The 22,006-nt window shown below is 41.8% G+C and overlaps 1 protein-coding gene across 5 annotated transcripts in view; it reads right to left on the bottom strand.

The window, feature by feature from the left end:
• cenpj (centromere protein J) overlaps window positions 1–22,006 on the bottom strand; it is a 65,143-nt gene that overhangs the window by 28,551 nt on the left and 14,586 nt on the right. For all 5 annotated transcript variants that reach the window (XM_067986104.1, XM_067986105.1, XM_067986106.1 and 2 more), the window contains exons 5-10: window positions 17,891–17,989; window positions 16,934–17,099; window positions 16,524–16,641; window positions 10,097–11,777; window positions 7,550–7,682; window positions 146–311 (exon numbers count right to left, since the gene is read on the bottom strand). In XM_067986104.1, coding sequence (XP_067842205.1) covers window positions 146–311; window positions 7,550–7,682; window positions 10,097–11,777; window positions 16,524–16,641; window positions 16,934–17,099; window positions 17,891–17,989 — 2,363 coding nt within the window. The remainder of the gene's footprint in view (window positions 1–145; window positions 312–7,549; window positions 7,683–10,096; window positions 11,778–16,523; window positions 16,642–16,933; window positions 17,100–17,890; window positions 17,990–22,006) is intronic.

The raw sequence follows: 22,006 nt of genomic DNA, 5'->3' as shown, positions 1-22,006 counted from the left end.
TCATATATTAGTGAATTCTCAAATATGTCAAACCAATAGTCCATTCATAAGGCAGGAATTCAGTAAAAGGATTCCTAACTGTTGGATACTGGGCCTGCATTTCAAAAAAACACAGGAAGTAACTATGCCAAAGGAAGAATTTCACCTGTATCTCTTCTCTTTCCTTTTTGTCAGGGATGGCTCTTGCTGCTGCAGTATATTTTTCAAAAATCTTTCGCTCCTTTTGTAGTCGTTTCAATTCTTCTTTTTTGTATTCTTCCAATTGAGTTATCTCTTCAGTTTTCTTGCGTTCAAAGTCTGCAATTTCTTTTCTAAAGATTAAACAGCTGATTTTAGCAATTTCTTCGACTTTAATATCACATTTCAACCAAGAACCTAAACCAATGAATTAACACCACTGTCTTCAAAATAGATATGTTGTGGAGATGCCGGTGATGGACTGGGTCGACAAATGTAAGGAATCTTACAACACCAGGTTATAGTCCAACAGTTTTATTTGAAAATCACCTCCTTCGTCAGGTGAGTGAGGGGTTCTAAAAACGCATAGCATATTAGGCTGGGAGACAATCACAACAAATCAAAGGTGTGGTTGGTGTTCAGACAGGTTAGCCACAGAAAACATTACATCCCAGTATACTCAATACACAATGGGTCAGATTACAAAGACAGAGAGAGACAGAGACAGAGACAGAATGTCCAGTTGTATTAAAAACACAACTTTTTTTTCCGCTGGTGGGGTTACGTGTAGCGTGACATGAACCCAAGATCCCGGTTGAGGCCGTCCTCATGGGTGCGGAACTTGGCTATCAATTTCTGCTCGACGATTTTGCGTTGTCGTGTGTCTCGAAGGCCGCCTTGGAGAACGCTTACCTGAAGATCGGTGGCTGAATGTCCTTGACTGCTGAAGTGTTCCCCGACTGGGAGGGAACCCTCCTGTCTGGAGAATGAGGCTCCGGGAATTCTTCCACAAATCCCAAGATTTCAGCAGCGAACCCAACGAGACAATCAACGATCCGGAACAGCAGACAGAGGGATCCGCGGAACAGCAACCGAAGAAGAAAGAGTCAAACTGGACTCCTCCGGAGGGTCGCTGCCCTAAGCTTGACATGTATGCTCAAGCTGTCAGGAGATGCGTCAACGCCAGATTCATCAGCCGCACTCACAAGACAGTCCAGAATGTCACCCGAGCACAACGCAACGCCATTGGCGCTCTCAAGACCAACCGTAACATCGTCATCAAACCAGCGGACAAAGGATGAGCCACTGTCATACAGAACAGAACGGACTATTGCAAAGAAGCATACCGACAACTGGACAACCAGGAACACTACAGACGGTTACCGCAGATCCGACCAAAGAACACACCCACCAGCTCAACAAACTGATCAAGACCTTTGATCCAGACCTTCAAAGCATCCTACGCGCTCTCATCCCACGTACTCCCCACGTGGGAGACTTCTACTGCCTCCCAAAGATACACAAAGCCAACACACCCGGACGTCCTATCGTATCAGGCAACGGAACCCTGTGTGAGAACCTCTCTGGATACGTCGAGGGCATCCTGAAACCCATCGTACAGGGAACCCCTAGTACAGGGAACCCCCAGCTTCTGTCGCGACACTACAGACTTCCTACAAAAACTCAGCACCCACGGACCAGTTGAACTAGAACACTTCTCACCATGATGGACGTCTCGGCACCCTACACCAGTATCCCCCACGATGACGGCATCGCTGCAACAGTCTCAGTACTCAACACCAACAACAGCCAATCTCCAGACGCCATCCTACAACTCATCCGCTTCATCCTGGATCACAATGTCTTCACCTTCGATAACCAGTTCTTTACCCAAACACACGGAACAGCCAGGGGGACCAAATTCGCACCCCAATACGCCAACATTTTCATGCACAAGCTCGAGCACGACTTCTTCACTGCATAGGACCTCCAACCAACGCTATACACCAGATACAGACGACATTTTCTTCCTATGGACCCACGGCGAAGAATCACTGAAGCGACTACACGATAACATCAACAAGTTCCATCCCACCATCAAACTCACCATGGGCTACTCCTCAGAATCGGTTTCTTTCTTGGACACACGAATCTCCAAAGACAGGCACCTCAGCACCTCACTCTACCGCAAGCCCGCGGACAACCTCATGATGCTCCACTTTTCCAGCTTCCACCCTAACCACGTCAAAGAGGCCATCCCCTATGGACAGGCCCTGCGAATACACAGGATCTGCTCAGACGAGGAGGAACGCGATGGACACCTACAGAAGCTGAAAGACGCCCTCGTAAGAATGGGATATGACGCTCGACTCGTCGATCAACAGTTCCGACGGGCCACAGCGAAGAATCGCATAGACCTCCTCAGAAGACAAACACGGGACGCAATCAGAGTACCCTTCATCGTCCAGTACTTCCCCGGAGCGGAGAAACTACGCCATGTTCTCCGCAGCCTTCAACATGTCATCGATGACGACGAACACCTCGCTAAGGCCATCCCCACGCCTCCACTACTCGCCTTCAAACAGCCACCCAACCTCAAACAGACCATCGTTCGCAGCAAATTACCCAGCTTTCAGGAGAACAGCGTCCACGACACCACACAACTCTGCCACGGCAACCTCTGCAAGACATGCCAGATCATCGACACAGATACCACCATCACACGAGAGGACACCACCCACCAGGTACATGGTTCATACTCCTGTGACTCGGCCAACGTTGTCTACCTCATACGTTGCAGGAAAGGATGCTCCGGAGCATGGTACATTGGAGAGACCATGCAGACACTGCGACAACGGATGAACGGACACCGCGCAACAATCGCCAGACAGGAGTGTTCCCTCCCAGTCGGGGAACACTTCAGCAGTCAAGGACATTCAGCCTCCGATCTTCGGGTAAGCGTTCTCCAAGGCGGCCTTCGAGACACACGACAACGCAAAATCGTCGAGCAGAAATTGATAGCCAAGTTCCGCACCCATGAGGACGGCCTCAACCGGGATCTTGGGTTCATGTCACGCTACACGTAACCCCACCAGCGGAAAAAAAAAGTTGTTAGAGTATTACGACTGAGTTGTTGAGGGAGAGATCATTGCATCTTTTTAAGAGAAAAGTGGATAAAAATTTGAAGCAGAGATATGGGGGAAGAGAACAGGGAGCGAGATTAAGTTTGGATGTTTCCAGCAAAAATTTGAGACATAATGGACTCTTTCTGTGCTGTAAACTTCCTTGGTTCTACTATCTATAGGTGGCTTTTAAAAAAAAGTTATTTCATGATAGATTCTTCTGATTCGGAGCCAAAAATTTACAAACAGTTGTCCTAGGCCTAACCATTTTCAGCTGCTTCATCAGTGACCTTCCCTCCATCAAAAGGTCAGAAATGGGGATGTTCGCTGATGATTGCACAGTGTTCCGTTCCATTCGCAACCCCTCAATGAAGCAGTCCGAGCCCGCACGCAACAAGACCTGGACAACATCCAGGCTTGGACTGATAAGTGGCAAGTAACATTCGTGCCAGACAAGCGCCAGGCAATGACCATCTCCCCATGACATTCAACAGCATTACCATTGCCGGATCCCCCATCAACATCCTGGGAGTCACCATTCACCAGAAACTTAACTGGACCAGCCACATAAATAGTGTGGCTACAAGTGCAGGTCAGAGGCCGAGTATTCTGCGGCGAGTGACTCACCTCCTGACTCCCCAAAGCTTTTCCACCATCTACAAGGCATAAGTCAGGAGTGTGATAACCATACGACCATAAGAGATAGGAGGAGGAGTAGGCCATTCGGCCTCTCAAGCCTGCTCCGCCATTTAATGAGGTCATGGCTGATCTGATTTTTACCTCAACTCCACTTTCCCGCCCTTTCCCCATATCCTGTGATTCCCTTGCTGATCAAAAATTTGTCTAACTCAGCCTTGAATGTATTCAATGACTCAGCCTCCACAGCTTTTTGGGGTAAAGAATTCCAAAGATTCACGACCTTCGGGGGAAGAAATTCCTCCTCATTTCCATCTTAAACGGGCGACCCCTTATTCTGAGACTATGCCCCCTAGTTTTAGATTCCCCCATGAGGAAATCCTCTCAGCATCTACCCTATCAAGTCCCCTCAGAATCTTGTATGTTTCAATAAGATCTCCTCTCATTCTTCTAAACTCGAGTGAGCATAGACCCAACCTGTTCAATCTTTCCTCATAAGACAACCCTTCCATACCCAGAATCAACCTAGTGAATCTTCTCTGAACTGCCTCCAATGCATGTATGTCCTTCCTTAAATAAGAGCACCAGAACTGAACACAGTACTTCAGGTGTGGTCTCACCAGCACCCTGTACAGTTGTAGCATGACTTCCCTGTTTTTATACACCATCCCCCTAGAAATAAAGGCCAATATTCCATTTGCCTTCCGGATTGCCTGCTGCACCTGTATGTTGACTTTTTGTGTTTCATGTATGAGGACACCCAGATCCCTCTGTGTTGCAGCATTTTGTAGTATTTCTCCATTCAAATGATATTTTGCTTTTTTATTTTTCCTCCCAAAGTGGATGACTTCATATTTTCCCACATTATATTCCATCTGTCAAATTTTTGCCCACTTAACCTGCAATATCCCTTTGCAGACACTTTGTGTCCTCATCGCAACTTGCTTTTCCACCTTTGTATTATCAGCAAATTTGGCCACAAGACACTCTGTTCCTTCATCCAAGTCATTGATATAAATTGTAAATAGTTGAGGCCCCAGCACTGATCCCTACGGCAGCCCACTAGTTACAGACTGCCATTTTGAAAATGACCCTTTTATCCCGACTCTTTGTTTTCGGTTAGTTAGCCAATCCTCTATCCATGCCAGCATATTACCCCCAATACCACATCATGAGCTCTTATCTTGTGCAGTAATCTTTTATGTGGCACCTTATTGAATGCCTTTTGGAAATCCAAATATACTACATCCATTGGTTCCCCTTTATCCACCCTGCCCGTTACTTCCTCAAAGAACTCTAATAAATTTGTCAGACATGATTTCCCCTTCATAAAACCATGTTGAATCTCCTTGATTGTATTATGAGTCTCCAAATGTCCTGCTACTAATTCATCAATAATGGATTCTAGCATTTTCCCAATGACAGATGTTAGGCTAACTGGTCTATAGTTACCTGCTTTCTGTGTCACTCCCTTCTTGAATAGGGGTGTTATGTTTGCGGTTTTCCAATCTGCTGGGACCTTTCCAGAATCTAGTGAATTCTGGAAGATTACAACCAATGCATCCACTATCTCTGTAGCCACTTCCTTTAAGACCCTCAGATGCAAGCCATCAGGTCCAGGGGACTTGTCAGCCATTAGTTTACCTAGTACTTTTTCTCTAGTGATGGAATACTTGCCTGGATGAGTGCAGCTCCAACAACACTCAAGAAGCTCGACACCATCCAGGACAAAGCAGCCCGCTTGATTGGCACTCCATCCACCACCCTAAACATTCACTCCCTTCACCACCAGCACACCATGGCTGCAGTGTGTACTATCGACAGGATGCACTGCAGCACCTCCCAAACCCACGACCTCTCCCACCTAGGACAAGGGCAGCAGGCACATGGGATCAACACCACCTGCACGTTCCCCTCCAAGTCCCAATTTCCCAACTTGGAAATAGATCGCCGTTCCTTCGTCATTGCTGGGTCAAAATCCTGGAACTCCCTACCTAACAGCACTGTGGGAGAACGTTCACCACACGGACTGCATTGGTTCAAGAAGGCGGCTCACCATCACCTTCTCGAGCAATTAGGGATGGGCAATAAATGCTGGCCTTGCCCGCGACGCCCACATCCCATGATCGAATATTAAAAAAATTCTGTGATCGGCCCCAAGAGTTTACAAGCAATCACAATTACCTGCAATGGGTGCTTTATATCAATTTCCCAATGGGAATAGTGGAGTAGTGATCTTAAAGCAATGACCAAGTTAATAAACATCACAATCATGCTCCAGATTCCCATGGGCAACATCATGAGGGAGCCACTACTTTTTAAAAAAGAAGTTCTTCTGGACAAAGTTTGACAAACTAGTTAATCCACAGGTATTTTCATTCTCACAATTAATCTGCGTCAAGATTAGCAAGTAGGGAAGGTGGTAATGCTGTGCACAAACTTTTATACTCATGAATTTATCAGTTTATACCATTTGGGAACATGGAAATATACTGTATGCATTATCCTATTGGAAGAGAGAAGAAAAAGTTAGAGAGATTACCTCAGAACATTCAAATATATCCTCTGCCAGTCAGCTCAAACGTGGCACTGGGATAAATCCTCACAGCAACTTGCCTTCTCAGACAAGGAATGGGGTAAAGAGAAAAATGGCAGGACAAAATACATTTCAAATGAAGCAAAGACAAAATTATTAAACAAACAGTAAGCAGTGTGGTAGTGCAGCACACTGAATAGAATGGGAAGATATGAATATTGTAATTCACTACTTGGAATATTCTTCTATCACTAAACCATATGAGGAAGGTCTGAGTGGAAACTAAGTAATTCCCTACAAGATGGAAGAAGGGAATAGTGGAAGTTGAACCCCTGACAAACACTTAAGAGCACATTACCTGCCTTGAGAAAAGGAGGAATGTTGGTTTAAAGGGGACATTAAAAAAACTGTATAAGAATGAAAATGAAAAATGAATTTATTGCCTTGTTTTTCTCCTCCTTCCTTACATAGCTGCTGCCACTGTAAAGTCTTCTTTCATGCTGAACAAAAGGCTTATTGATTCCGGATATTCAAATAAAAGCCAAACCTACAAATCCTACTTTTTAACTATTCGCCTACTAGGTTCCTGCATTAAGAGCATTATGTTTCTGGATTTTTGCCACAGAAATTAGTTGGGTTTTTAAAGCGAAGTATATTCACACAATTTTAAATTAAAAAGTACAGATGAAAGCTGGTTAAAATGCTTATGGAATAAGCATTGAAGTTGCTTCCCAAAGACTGAAAACAATAAGTAATTTGTTAGCCTGTCTTGGTATTTGATACACACCTTACACTCATTGTGTTGGGAGGTTCCTGGTTCTGAGCATTCATCAGGGGTTGTCTGTGAAATAAAGCAGCTTAACAATTCATATCTGGCCTTGTCTTACCAAGTGTTTTCTTGGTCTGGCTTCAAAAATACTGGAGATATTGACGTGGCAGCACGTGCAAAAGTCACAGATATCCAGTTCAGGTTTCAAGGAGGTACTATTATTACACCCCTGAGTAAGCTGGTGTATAGGGAGATATTGGGCAGTACAAGCACACCCCGAAACACAAGATGCTCAAATCGCTTACAAGAGTGACTAGCATCACTGTACCCAAAAGAATATCTAAGGGAAGACCAAAACTTGTAACAAATAGTGATTTCCATTGGGTCATTGTACAAGTTATTTGCTTCATTCTATGAATTTTTGAGAGGGTGTGGGAAAAGAACTTTTCTTTATTTCACAATTAGGTCATGGAGAAAGAAGGCTTGCATTAGTACCTTCTTCTATTAAAAATAACCATGCGCACTTACTTTAGGTCCACCATGGCTTTCTCCCTATCATCTCTGAGTTTGGCCAGCGTAGCATTTTCCGCTCGAAACTGGTTAATTTCAGATTCTAATTCTACTAGTTTATCCCTCAGCAACTTGGACTGGATACCACCACCTAGAAAACAGTACAATATATTTAAAAATAATTGCTGTAAAAATATATATTTTTTAAAAGTATACTGAAAAACTGGAGATCTAACACTTCATTCTCAATGCTGCCTCAAACATACAATTTATGGCCATATGAATATTGGAAATATTAATTACCACACCAGGGGGTGGGGGTGGGGGGGGGTGAATTTCCGCAATGGTTCTCCCGATTGTCCACCATAACATTGGTGAAACGCCCATTGAAACCCCGGAAAATGGTGTAAATGCTGATTGCGCCATTTTCCGGGGTTTCTGCAGCTCTTCCACGAATTACAGCAGACAAGCTGGAGAACCCTCGCCGAAATTCATCCCATTATATATATTGCTCCCCTATGTATATATTTCTATACAGTGTGTTTTCTGTCTGTTGTGAGCCTCCATCAATTTATTTTATTTGAAGATAATCAATTTTCTTCTTTTCATTGGTTAAGTTTCTAGTCTGTGCTTTTTATTATGTTACTTTTATCTCACCAATCATATTGCACAAGGTTTTGTCCCTCCCCAACAATTCTTAGCAAAAAGAATTTCCTCAGATAGTTGCCATGATAATTTCTCACTCACTCCACTATATTTCTATAAAACTAAAATATTCATAATAAACACAAAAAATTCAACAGTTCAGAAAAAAATTGAAATGTTCCTATTGCATTTTCCACTCATTCCAATAACTTTCCCCTAAATGGCTTGACACATCCTACTCTCCAACTTTAGGTACATCTTCCCTCAATACTTCACAATCCAGGCCAGCCCATCCATCTGAATTCTGACTGGAGTACAAATGCAAGAAAGTGCCTATGCAAAGACCTCATTGTTTCCTCTGACTGACTATTAACCTGTGTTGATGCAAAAGATAAAAGTGCAAATAATGTTTTTTTTCTGTTCATCTTCTGTAGCACATGACAACATGGAGCGCTCTCTGAGCACAGCACTGTCAGTACTGCTATGCAACAAAAACATAAACCCCTACATCAGATTCCTCACATGTTCCAGTTTGATAGGCTGAGGTCATGGACGCTCTCAGATCTTTCTACCTGCTGGGAGTGCTCCCTCATCCTCAGTCTCAGTCTCTCTGTACTCCTGTTCTTAGTGTCAGACCTCCTGCTTTCAAAGCCCCCTTGGTAGTTCATCAGTGGACACAGACTCCCTCAACTCACCACTTTTCCCACACACTCCTGTTGCGTTATATACAGTAAGTTGGGGGATAATGAAAATGGCCAATTAGAAACACATCGTTTTGCTGTTTCTGTCCTGTTGTGCTTTTATATTTCTTTTCTAAACTACTTCTATTGCATAATTCTTGTCTATCTGCCTTCCTCTCTCTTCTGTTCGATCTGTGTATTTGTTCTTACCTTTCAGGTGGATGGTAGTGGTGATGGTGGATTGCTTAGTAGGGAAGTGAGACTGCAAGGGCTGCAACCTGCCCGTGTAGGCAAAAGGTGGGCTTCAATGATCAGTGGCTCCCTCCCAATTCCCTATTCATTGACTTCCTTATCTGTTTTTGTGTGGTCCTCAGACCAGTTTCGTCACCCTCAAGCCAATATCTGTTGACCTTCTCTGCTCATGTCCTGCACCATTCTTGCTGCTTAATCTCTATCAATGCTACTTGCTCTGCTGCCACTTACCCTTGTATGCCCTCTAACCCTCCGTACCCAATTACACTGTCCTCTATCCCATCTCAGCATCCATAACCAACGTTGGTTCACTGTATGACATCTGCTTGCCTCCATCTCCCTATGCAGCTGTACGATTCCTAATTAACATCGCTGCTGTACCTCCATATTTCCTAATCTCCCTTCCTCCCCTCTTCCACTTACCACATTACACTTAGTGATCTAATCCCCATCACTAAGCTGGGAACTGCCAATTGGTTTTTCAAATGCTTATAGAGCTATATGTAGATCAAGGAGTTTTAAAAGCAAATTTCCAGTACTCAACTTAGAGATGACGATCAGCAGGACAGAGACTGGGCGAGTGTGTGGGATTAGGTGGGTTAAGCAGCATCTTTATAATCTCCTAGTTCTCGCTGTGCAGCAGTATGCCTCCTATTTCAACCCCCCATCATAATCGCTATATCACCCGACTGCCTGCATTTCCTCTGAGTACACAAAGTACTTAGATAGGAACCATGTTTGTTTTTAAAGCACTTATAAAAGGGAATTAAGGGACATATACTATATTTACAATCTGTGGCTCTGTTTGCATATCATTTCTTAATCTCATTCTTGAAAATTGAAGGTTAGCCATACCTGCTCTAGACCATCAGAAATATATGGAGTAGTACAGTAAGTGACAAGCTTTTCTTAAACTTTTAAGAGCAATGGTAACATACTTCACAGTTCTTAAATCAAAAATGAAAATAGATGCATGCATGTACTATACCTAATGGTTTGTCATTCGCAGCTTTAAGTTTTTGTCCCAACCCTTGAAGAGACCCAGGCTTAGGTTTCAGTGAAGGAAACAATCTTGTTATTAGATCAGAGGTGGGGGGTAATTCTGTGGATTTGTTCATGTTCCTTTCATCCACAGCCTCTCCCTTCTTAGCAGAAGCAATTTTTCTTCTCATAACTTTATCCTCAATTGATTTGCCAGAAGATAAACCTTGAGTAACTAATACAGCAGCATTAACAGGTTCTGATGAGTTATCTTCATGGTTAATGAATCCAGCCTCTTCCAGGTCAGCCCATGTTTGGTCATCATCAAACTCAGTCTTTTCTCGATGCAAGGGTGAGCTGCTTTTGCATTTAGAATTAAAGAGGGAGGAATCTGGTTTCTGGCTCAACACAAGCTTTTTGTTTTCTATCACAGTAGGCATTTCAATATCATCATCATCATCAGACGACGACAAGTCAAGATCTGTGTCCATGTTCTTGTCTTTATGGAGAATGTCGGTTGGTTGTTTTCCACAGTTCGATTTAGGATCATCTTCTTTGTCACTGCTACAGACCACTGAATGTTTGTTCTTTTTATCATTTGTCAGTGTAGAATCCAGATCATCTACTTCTGAATCTGAAATGGTATCATAATTACTATATTCATCCTCTTGGGGATCACATTCAACATTTTTGAATGCTACTTCGTCACTGACTGGTGAGGCAAAAACACTTCTGAAGTTTTCCTCTAACCTAACACTATGTTCTAAAATATCATGGTTCTTAAGATAAACATTTTCCTTTATCTCAAAATCTGTACTCCTATTGTTCATTGGCCCACTTGAATTTTCAGCCACTTGGTGTTGTTCAGATTTGATTGGAGTAGAAGATAATCTGCGACCTTTATTGTATTGCCAATCATGCTGTACCATTTTTAGCACAAAGGAAGAGTTGCTAGAGAAGGAAAGTTCTTCAGCAGCCTGCTCCAGAAACTCAAACTCATTCAATTCTATATTTTCATTCTCTTTTTCCTTGTTCCAGTTCTCCAACTTTTTCTGAAATGATACCTCAAATGCATACTCTGGTCCAGTTGCAGCTCTATTACATGGCCACATGGGAACTATATTTCCTTCATTTGTCTGCAATCGCTCAGCGTTATGAACTGACGTCAGTCCATCTGAAGCTATGCTGCCCTGTCCAATTTGCTTTGTTGTACTCTGTTCACACTTCTGAACTATGTTTACACTTTCAGTTTTACAGCTGATCACAGTTTTATGGATATCTTGAACTTTACCAACCGGCACACTTATTTTTTTCTCTGCCTGCATTTTCAGAGGTGACTGGAAGGCATTATCTCCATCACTATTGCCCAAGTCAGTTACCTTTTTAACACACACTGCAGAGTTGTTCTTTCCTTTACCGACTGCCTTTGGTTTGTTGCTAACCTTGGTTGAGCCCCCATTATGGTTTTCTTTGTTTAATAATGTAAATTTACGCTGCATTTGTTGACGAGTTGTCTTCATCGAGCTTTGAGAATCTGGTACCTTTTGGTTGGTTACGTTTGTTTCCTTATCAGCTTTGATAGATGCCAAATTACTTGACTTGACTTTCGAGAATCTTGCTAGTCCTTCACCACGCTTCAGAAACTTTCTTTTTTGGTTGCCTTTGTCCTCAGAGAATACTGCATGTAGCTATAATCACAATACATTTAGTTCAGTACTGATTAAGAATTTAGTGATTGTTTTCAGAAATAGTTTTTTAAAATTTAATTAATTATCTTGAAGCATTAACATCTATTAAGAAAACATCACAAAAAAAATTGTTGTACTTTTTTTTTAGAAACTAAAAAAGTGCATTTCCAGGGCTTCCTTCACATGCAAAGTTCATTATGTTAAGGGAGGAAAAAATAAATTGCATTGGCCCAAAATTTGCTGGAGGGGGCATCTCACGCGTGCCCAGTTAGTTAGATTTTCTTCCTCACCCTTCAGCTCAAATTTTTTGCACTGCAAATTGTTGGAAATGCGAGCTGATAACAGTGTGGCAAGGTCAACGGGGCATCTGGGACCTTGGTGAACTACTGGACCAACAGTCTATCTCCTTAACCAATGAGATTTAAGGATAGAGAAAGAAACAGAGGAACAACAGAAGGAAATAGGGTGAATTAGAGTCAAATTGGATACAGAAAGAGAAAGAGGGAAAGAAAGATTGGATTAAGAGAGAGATACAAAAAGAAACAAAGGAAAAATATTTTAAATTTTAAAAACCTCTAGGAACAATTTACTACCTACAGGAACGAGACGCCAAAGTTTCAACTGTTCCCTTTCTGGGCCGGAGAGGTTGAGTGGCATTGCAGCAACATAAATCTCGTCATTAAAAGGGTCCTTATGTTGTTAAGTACTAGCCCTAACCTTCTGTGACTAGTTTAATTCATATTAACAGTGCAAATGCAGCAATTTCTTGAAATTCATGCGGGAGGTCGACAGTGAGCTCCCGTTTTCGCGAGGCTAACAGTGGAGCGGCGCAAATCATCCAGTAATTTGTGGCGATTCGCAACTCATGCCGTATCTCTCCCTCACCACAAACTGCTTGGTTATTTACACTCTAATAATGACGTAGCATTAAATTTGCCGTTATTTTCCCAGCAAATTCTGAGCCAATATTACACACACACACACACACACGTTACTGAAGGTTCATTTTTGACACAAAATATTAATTTTTAAAAATCTTTTTCTCTCCCTTAACCTTTCATATAGGAAGGCACCAAAGCCCAGGGCACAGACTAACACATCTCCATTACCAAGAAATGACAGCTTAGCTCAATTTGTTGCCACCAAGTCAGAAGGCAATGGTTCAAGTATCTAGGATGGCACTTCCGACAATGCAGCATTCCTTCACTTCTGGACTGTTGAAAGCACATATTTTGGATGAGATGTTAAGCCAAAGTTCTGTCTGTCTGTTCAGATGGATATTAAAGATCTTAACAGCACTTTTCATTAAAGAGCTGGGAACTCTCCCAGTAGCCTGGCCAACATTTCTCTCAAGGAACATCACCAAAAACAGATTAACTGGTCATTCATCTCATTGCTGTTTGCAAGATTTTACTGTGTACCAAATGGCCACCTACATGATTGTACATGAAACACTTTGATAAGTTGGAGACAAAATAAAGTTCTGCTCTGATTAACATAAAGCAGGCTTCATGAGACGAAGCCAGGAAAAACAACTTAAGATTGTCTGCGTTCAACATGTTCCTCTGCCTCTGAAGTTGTTCCTCCATATACATCAAAATTTGTCCATTGTAAATTTCAGAGGGGTGGGGAAAGAAAGAAGAAAAAAAATCACATTAAAGTGTCTCCAGCAGCTTTTTCATTGGTAGTCTTTGAAGAACCCCATGAGCAGGGTAGTTCTCCCGATATCCTCCCAACATTTATCCCTCAACCAACATCACTAGAATCATGGAAAGCACAGAAGGAGGCCATTCGGCCCGTTGAGTCCATGCCGGCTCTATGCAAGAGCAATCCAGCTAGTCCCACTCCCCGCCCTATCCCCATAGCCCTGCAATTTTTTTCCTTTTAAGTACTTATCCAGTTCCCTTTAGAACATAAGAAATAGGAGCGGGAGTAGGCCACATGGCCCCTCGAGCCTGCTCTGCCATTCAATAAGATCATGGCTGATCTTCAACCTCAACTTCACTTTCCTGCCCGATCCCCATATCCATTGATTCCCCTAGAGTCCAAAAATCTCTCTCTCTCAGCCTTGGGCATATTAAACGACTCCAAGATTCACAACCCTCTGAGCGAAGAAATTCCTCCTCATCTCAGTCTTAAATGGCTGACCCCTAATCCTGCGACTATGCCTCTCGGCATCTACCCTGTCAAGTCCCCTCAGAATCTTATATGTTTCAATGAGATCACCTCTCATTCTTCTAAACTCCAGAGAGTATAGGCCCATTCTACTCAACATCCCTTCAAAGGACAACCCTCTCATCCCAGGAATTAATCTAGTGAACCTTCGTTGCACCGCCTCTGAGGCAAGTATATTATTCCTTAGATAAGGAGACCAAAACTGTACACAGTACTCCAGATGAGGTCTCACTAAAGCCCTGTACAATTGTAGTAAGACTTCCTTACTCTTGTACTCCAACCCCCTTGCTATAAAGGCCAACGTGCCATTTGATTTCCTAACTGCTTGAACTACCTGCATGCTAACTTTTTGTTTCTGTTGTACAAGGACACCCAAGTCTCTCTGAACACCAATATTTAATAGTTTCTCACCATTTAAAAAATATTCTGCTTTCCTATTCTTCCTGCCAAAGTGAATAACCTCACATTTCCCCACATTATACTCCATCTGCCACCTTCTTGCCCACGCACTTAACCTTTCTATATTCCTTTGCAGACTCTGTGTCCTCCTCACAGCTTACTTTCCCACCTAGCTTTGTATCATCAGCAAACTTGAAGGTCATGATTGAATCTGCATCCACCACGCCCTCGATCCTAACCACCTCACTGTGTTAAAAAAGTTTTTCCTCATGTCACCGTTGGTTCTTTTGCCAATCACCTTAAATCTATGTCCTCTGGTTCTTGACCCTTCTGCCAATGGGAACAGTTTCTCTCTATCTACTAAAACAGATTATCTGATCATTTGTCTCATTGCTGTTTGTGAGACCTTGCTATGTGCAAATTCGCTGCTGCATTTCCCTGCATTACAACAGTGATTACACTTTCAAAAGTCCTTCATTGGCTATGAAGCACTTTGGGACATCCTACGGTCATGAAAGATACATTATGAATGAAAGTTTTTTCTTTTCGATTTGATTCTTCTCATTCTTGTGCTGTACAAGTACCATAACCATGTGAATCCTCAGTCTTTCTCCTCACCCTTTTCCTTTATAGATTGGTTGATACCAGGGAGCATCATAGACAAGCCTGATCTTGTGCGCGTGAGTGTGAGTGTGAGCAAGCGAGTGACAGTGAGAGAATGAGCCAGTGAACAAAAATAAAACTATGGATGTGGAGGATAACCTGGAATACAGGAGTTGGATTTACAGATGTGGAGCATCATTTACAAGGAAAAGTCTTCATAATTTAACTTTAATTTTAACTAGAAAACTGGGAAGTTAGAGAATCTACTTTCTGCCAATTCAAATTTCTAATTCACTTAAAAAACTCTACAGTATAGTATAAAGTGTGCTTATAGATAGCTTTTGCGCATGTCTTACTGTGTAGTACCGTACGAAATTATTTTTACATGTCAAATGACTGCAAAGGAGATGTTGACAGTAGATCGCATCTTTAACACTTCTGCAACTTCAGAAAGTCTATTATAACATTTAGGATTATGTTATTTTTTCCCCCTCATTCTCTCAATTTTCTCCCCTTATTACTTTAAGGTGCCGACTCATGCTGGAATAAAAACAGAAAACACACAGATCTTCCAGCATCTATATGCTGAGCTATGGTTCCACAAGTGCCAGCTGCCCTCTGATAACTGACATAAGTGATTTTCCTTCACTTTGAGCCTGGATAATGATTGATGACAGGCTATTCGCCACAAGAGGCATCTTGTGAACCCAATAGCGAACTCATCTGATGTTCATACAAAAACATTTTATAGCTATAAGCAGGAAGCCTGTTTTTTCCCCTCTTTAATCCAGTGTTAGTACCAATTATAGCATCTCTATTGACACTCCAGTTGAGATCAACTAATTCAGCACAGATCACAAGATCAAATCTGGGACTTTCTTATTCTGTATGGCTCAGTTTAATATCTGGCAGTAAAAAGAAAGACTTGCATTTATATAGGGCCTCTCACGACCTCAGGACATCCCAAAGCACTTTACAGCCAATTAAGTACTTTTGAAGTGTAGTCACTGTTGCAATGTAGGACGTGCGGCAATCAGTTTGCACACAGCAAGATCCCACAAACAGCAATGAGATAATGACCAGATAATCTGTATTTTAGTGATGCTGACTTAGGGATAAATATTGGCCAGGACAATGGGGAGAACTCCCCAGCTCTTCTTTGAAATAGTGCCTTGAGATCTTTTACATCCAACTGAGAGCAGATGGGCCTTCGTTTGATGTCTCATCTGAAAGATGGCACCTCCAACAGTGCAGCACTCCCTCAGTACTGCACTGGAGTATCAGCCTTGATTTTGTGCTCAAGTCTCTGGAGTGGGACTTGAACCCACAACTTCTGACTCAGAGGTGAGAGGGCTGCCACTAAGCTTCAGCTGACAACTTTCCAACTGAGTCATTTGGACAGTTTGAAGGATTATCTGATAATTCAGTGGAATACACTTGTCTTTTAAGTAATATCAGCAGATTATCTACAATTTATCTGTTGATTTTATGTCACTAAATGTGGCTTCACAAATCTCAAATAGTACATTTAATTTTGTGCATTCTGGATTTACTGTTCCAAACACAAACCTGTGGCTGCTCCAGTTTAAGTTGCTGTTGTTTCAGTCTCTGTTCTTCCATTCTCATCTGCTGCTCTAGGAACTCTTCAAAAGTTTCCTTTCTTGTATCGACTCCTGGTTTGATTGGTCTATAAAAAAAAAGTTAATATCTGTATAATTTTTGAATTACTAAAGTTTAATCAGAGGTTAATAATCCTTGCAGCTTATACATCTGCTTATAAAACATTTAAAACTAAAGAAATACCAGTGTAAAATTGATGTAAGAATCATCATTAACATTTTAACACACCACATTTATATAAAACTGCCTTAATATATTTATAATATTATTGGAGAATTAAGATTTTGACAACCAACTTAAGGAGTAATAAAGCAGCCCTTCATTTGATACATTAATATGAGTTATAACTTTTCATTTACCTTTCCTCTAGAGTTGTAAAGGATGGAGGGTCGTTAGAATCATCTTTTTCAGATGGATTTTGAAAGAATGTTGCACTCGTAAAATCTTTATTACTCTGATGTGTGTCTAAAGGTTCTCTTGAAAATGAACATCCTGAATTTGGTTCATCATGAACTTCGTTTTCACCTACAAAAGCATTTTTTTTTCAAAATCAGGAATGCACATATTTTGTAGGTTTCTAAAATATTGACTTTGTATCCTGTACTTACACTTAGTGCTGAAATATTGTGTTGTCAGACTTCATTTGAAACATTTCGAACCATTTCATGAGTAACATGTAGGAAAGAACTTGCATTCATATAACACCTCTCAAATGTCCCGAACACTACATGCACAATTAATTACATTGTGCATTATATGAGTAAATACAGCAGCCATTTTGTGCACCAGAATGTACAAACTACAATGGGATAAATGGTATTTTGATGATGCTGTTTTGATGATGAGGAAGGATTGATGGCCAGGACACCAGGAGAACTCTGCACTTTTCTGAACAATGCCACATGATCTTTAATGACCATCTGAACCACTGAAAGAATAGCTCACCCCTAACAATGTAGCAGCCCCTCAGTACTGAACAGCAGTGGTCAGTTTACATTATATGCTCAAATGGGGTTTGAATCTGCAATCTTCTGAATCAGATGAGAAAGTGTCTGCAGCTGAACCAAAATGACACTTGAAATTTTATTCTTTCATAACTTGGATTTTCAGTCCCTCAATACCTGAAGCAACACCAATTTCAATCTTTTCACAGTGATGAAATAATATTCATCTCATCTCCAAAGTTTTCTTTGTAAGTTATAATTATTTTTACATATTTAGAAAATAAGTTATATTTATAGCAGAAACTATTTCTTAGGTCAATATAAATATGCCAAACAGTGATTTTAATGCATGCTACAGTTTTATTTGCTTACCTTCAAGGACAGCATTCTCTTGCTCAGTATGCTCTTCTCTTTGTCGGACAATTTTAACAGGATGGATTTTTTCCATATCATCCAAGTTACATAGAGTCTCTGGAAAAGGGTGATGGGGAGGAGGGCAGATTTTTTTTTAAAAAGTTCAAATAAAAGAACTATTCTCATTAGTAATACCTCTAGACAAAAAAGTTACAATTTTAACTTTCACATTCTTTTGAACAATGTTTCAAACAACAAATGTAGAATCAGGATGGAATAACACAAACAGTATGATGAAGCTAAATTATCAACAGGGATAGTCATTACACAGGCTCCTTCAGCTACAACTATGCACATCACCTCCACTTCCTAACTCAGTGACCTTAAGCCAGTACTCCCTACATTCAGCCATTCCAACCACAACCAGCAGAGTTCAAAGACTTCACTTGTGGGGAATTGATAATAGAAGTCACACAATACAACAACTGGACAATCTTGAAAGATTGTGTTTAATAAATCTATTAAAGGATTCAAGTATGGTTCTGATTTCATTCATCCAAGGGGCTGAGCCTGCGGGAGGCAGTGAGAGTTCAATCATAGGCTCCTGACAATACCCAGTTGAGTTGAGTGGCAGGACCAACTGCAGCTCGCAAATCACTGTACCATGTTCAGCAGCATGTTTTGAGAGCTGGAGGAGGATCCGTTGTTTGCAGTGCTGGCCTAATGGACCCATTCTGGAAGATGGATACCATGGTAGATAACATGCAAAATAGGCAAGCAGAGACTAAGATTGTAGATCCCAAAGTTCACTTTTAAGATCTCCAGTATATTGATCTATTCAAATATTCTATGTTTCAGTCACATTCATAATGGAATCAAAAAGACAAGGAAGACAAGTGAAGTAGAAATGAGGGCAATTGGCCATCATATTCAGAACCATGTTCATGTCCTTCAGAAATTCAGAAACAAGAAAACAGGTGATGAAAAAGTGAAACAAGAATTTGCCAACCTAAACAAAGCTCACATACCATTGTTTGATAAAGGTGGCAGTGAGGTGTCAACATATTTGGCTTCTGGACAACATGCACATGGCTTTCAGGATCTAAAAAGCTCTGAAGATCCAGCAAGGGAGAATGACTGTCCTAAACCCTGCTCTTGCTCCTAGAACTGCTCAACATTTACTCCTGTTGTAGGCTTAGGTGTGAACATTTTACTTAAACTGTTTTGGCTCGAGTATCTGTCTCAGACCACTTGTTTGTTAATGTCAAGGTTGTGCTTTTGTAATTCTGAGTTTTAGGTTACTTCCAGTAAGTCAAGGTGCTCCAAGACCAAGGTAACACATTGTAATGTCTCATCTCAGCCCAAAGCCTCATAAGAATGAGGAAAGGCAGCTTGGATCAGTGAACATGTCATCGCCAGGTTAAAAATTAAATACATTTACAGCTTAATTCAATGAATTGGAAAGTCAAATAGGGTGACTTACAGTATGAAATCACAATGGGTTAGTTATTTGTAAACACCTCCAAAATAATACATAACTGCATTAAAGGCAATTTTGTATACCTACACAAACCCAAAAGAATACTGGCTCAGAATTTGCTGTAACCGGTCAACAAAAGGCAACCTCAAGTTAAGACTTGCCCTTGCCTGTTTAATTTCCATGATATTTTGCACTGCAAGTTGCTGGAAGCGTGAGGTGGAAATGGTGCAGTGTCTTCTATAGAGCAAGCAACTGTGCATCTCCTTAACCAATCAGGTTGAAGGATTATTGAATGAACACGCAAGGACTGAACATGGAAGTGAAAGTTAGAATGGTGAATTCAATGTCAAATAGAGGGAAAGAAAGATTTGATTGAGAGAGAGAGAAAAAAGGGTCAAAGAAAAAGTTTTTTAAAAAATTTAAATCTCCGACAATTAAAACCTGAAGGAATGAGACGCCACACTTGTAACAGTTAATTTTCAGTGCCAGAGAGGTTGACTGGCAGTAAAATAACACTTAGTACACTGTTAAAAAGGTATTTAGATCTAATTTTCTATCGCAAGTTTAGTTCGTATCTACCAAGTATAGGAAACTTTTTTAAAAATTCATTCATGAAATGTTGGGGGGGGGGGGGGGGGGTCATCGCTGGCAAGGCCAGCATTTATTGCCCATCCCTAATTGCCCTCGAGAAGGTGGTGGTGAGCCGCCTTCTTGAACCGCTGCAGTCCCTGTGGTGAAGGTACCCCGACAGTGCTGTTATGTAGGGAGTTCCAGGATTTTGACCCAGTGACTATGGAGGAACGGCGGTATATTTCCAAGTCAGAATGGTGTGTGACTTGGAGGGAAACATCCAGGTGGTGGCGTTCCCATGTGCCTGCTGCCCATGTCCTTCCCGGTGGTAGAGATCACGGGTTTGGGAGGTGCTGTCGAAGAAGCCTTGGCGAGTTGCTGCAGTGCATCCTGTGAATGGTACACACTGCAGTCACGGTACGCCGGTGGTGGAAGGAGTGAATGTTTAAGGTGGTGAAGGAGGTGCCAATCAAGCGGGCTGCTTTGTCCTGGATGGTGTTGAGCTTCTTGAGTGTTGTTGGAGCTGCACTCATCCAGGCAAGTGGAGAGTATTCCATCACACTCCTGACTTGTGCCTTGTAGATGGTGGAAAGGCTTTGGGGAGTCAGGAGGTGAGTCACTCGCTGCAGAATACCTAGCCTCGGACCTGCTCTTGTAGCCACAGTATTTGTATGGCTGGTCCAGCTAAGTTTCTGGTTAATGGTGATCCCCAGGATGTCGATGGTGGGGGATTCGGCAATGATTATACCATTGAATGTCAAGGGGAGATGGTTAGACTCTCTCTTGTTGGAGATGGTTATTGCCTGGCACTTGTCTGGCGTGAATGTTACTTGCCACTTGTCAGCCCAAGCCTGGATGTCGTCCAGGACTTGCTGCGTGCGGGCATGGACTGCTTCATTATCTGAGGGGTTGCGAATGGAGCTGAACACTGTGCAATCAGCAAACATTCCCACTTCTGACCTTATGATGGAGGGAAGATCATTGATGAAGCAGCTGAAGATGGTTGGGCCTAGGACACTGCTCTGAGGAACTCCTGCAGCGATGTCCAGGGGCTGAGATGATTGGCCTCCAACAACCACTACCATCTTGCTTTGTGCTAGGTATGACTCCAGCCATCGGAGAGTTTTCCCCGATTCCCATGCTGTTCAATGCGAATTTACATAATGGCAGAGTGGCGCATCTCTGACAGCAACTTTAGGATTTCCGCGTTAAACCGTGCACCTGTCCTCGCCGTTATTTTGACTGCAAATTCTGGGCCCATTGTGTATATTTGCACAAAGCATATTTTACTATCAAGCAGTAATTTTGTAATTGGTAAAGCACTTGTATTGAACTGCATTATGCACAAGGAGCAAATAAAATGAGACAATAAAACTGAATTGTCATAAATCTATATATCTTATTAAAAGTCATATCTTTGCAAGCAAACACTGGATGCACCACCCAACCTCCTGTTGCATTTTTGTGTCAACTTTTTCCTTTACAAATTCCTATGATCACAATTATATGTGGATTTTGCTTCTGTAAATTTGTCATGCTGTAAATATACAATCTGGCCACAGGTCTGAACAGCTTCACATTTTTCCTTCTAAAAAAAATCTGAGCCTCTGGCTGCCATTTTGTTTTCACTCCAGGTAAGTTTTGGTTGAAAGTTTAACTGTTTCCCTTTAGTTTTTCTGCACTGTAATTTGAACTTTATTTTATCCTTTTGGATAGTCTTCCACCCTCCAGCCTACTCTCGCCATTGTAAAATTAAAATATAAATTGTTTCTCTCTGCTTCTGCAGTTCCTTTGGGTTTCCCTCCTTTCCTTCGGCCTCCAGTGATAGCTATTTTGTGGTATTGAGAGAGGTACTATCATTGCAGATTTTTGTATGATTAAACTTTTTTGAACACGTCTAATGGCCATTTCCTCACTCCAATGCCTAGGCCTTATTACATAAGAACATAAGAAATAGGAGCAGGAATAGGCCAATCGGCCCCTCGAGCCTGCTCCGCCATTCAATAAGATCATGGCTGATCTGATCCTAACCTCAAATCTAAATTCATGTCCAATTTCCTGCCCACTCCCCGTAACCCCTAATT

Source organism: Heptranchias perlo, chromosome 6, assembly GCF_035084215.1.
Source record: "Heptranchias perlo isolate sHepPer1 chromosome 6, sHepPer1.hap1, whole genome shotgun sequence".
Classification (NCBI taxonomy): domain Eukaryota; kingdom Metazoa; phylum Chordata; class Chondrichthyes; order Hexanchiformes; family Hexanchidae; genus Heptranchias; species Heptranchias perlo.
Note: the sequence above shows the minus strand (reverse complement) of the source record. Positions and strands in the feature narration are given on the sequence as shown.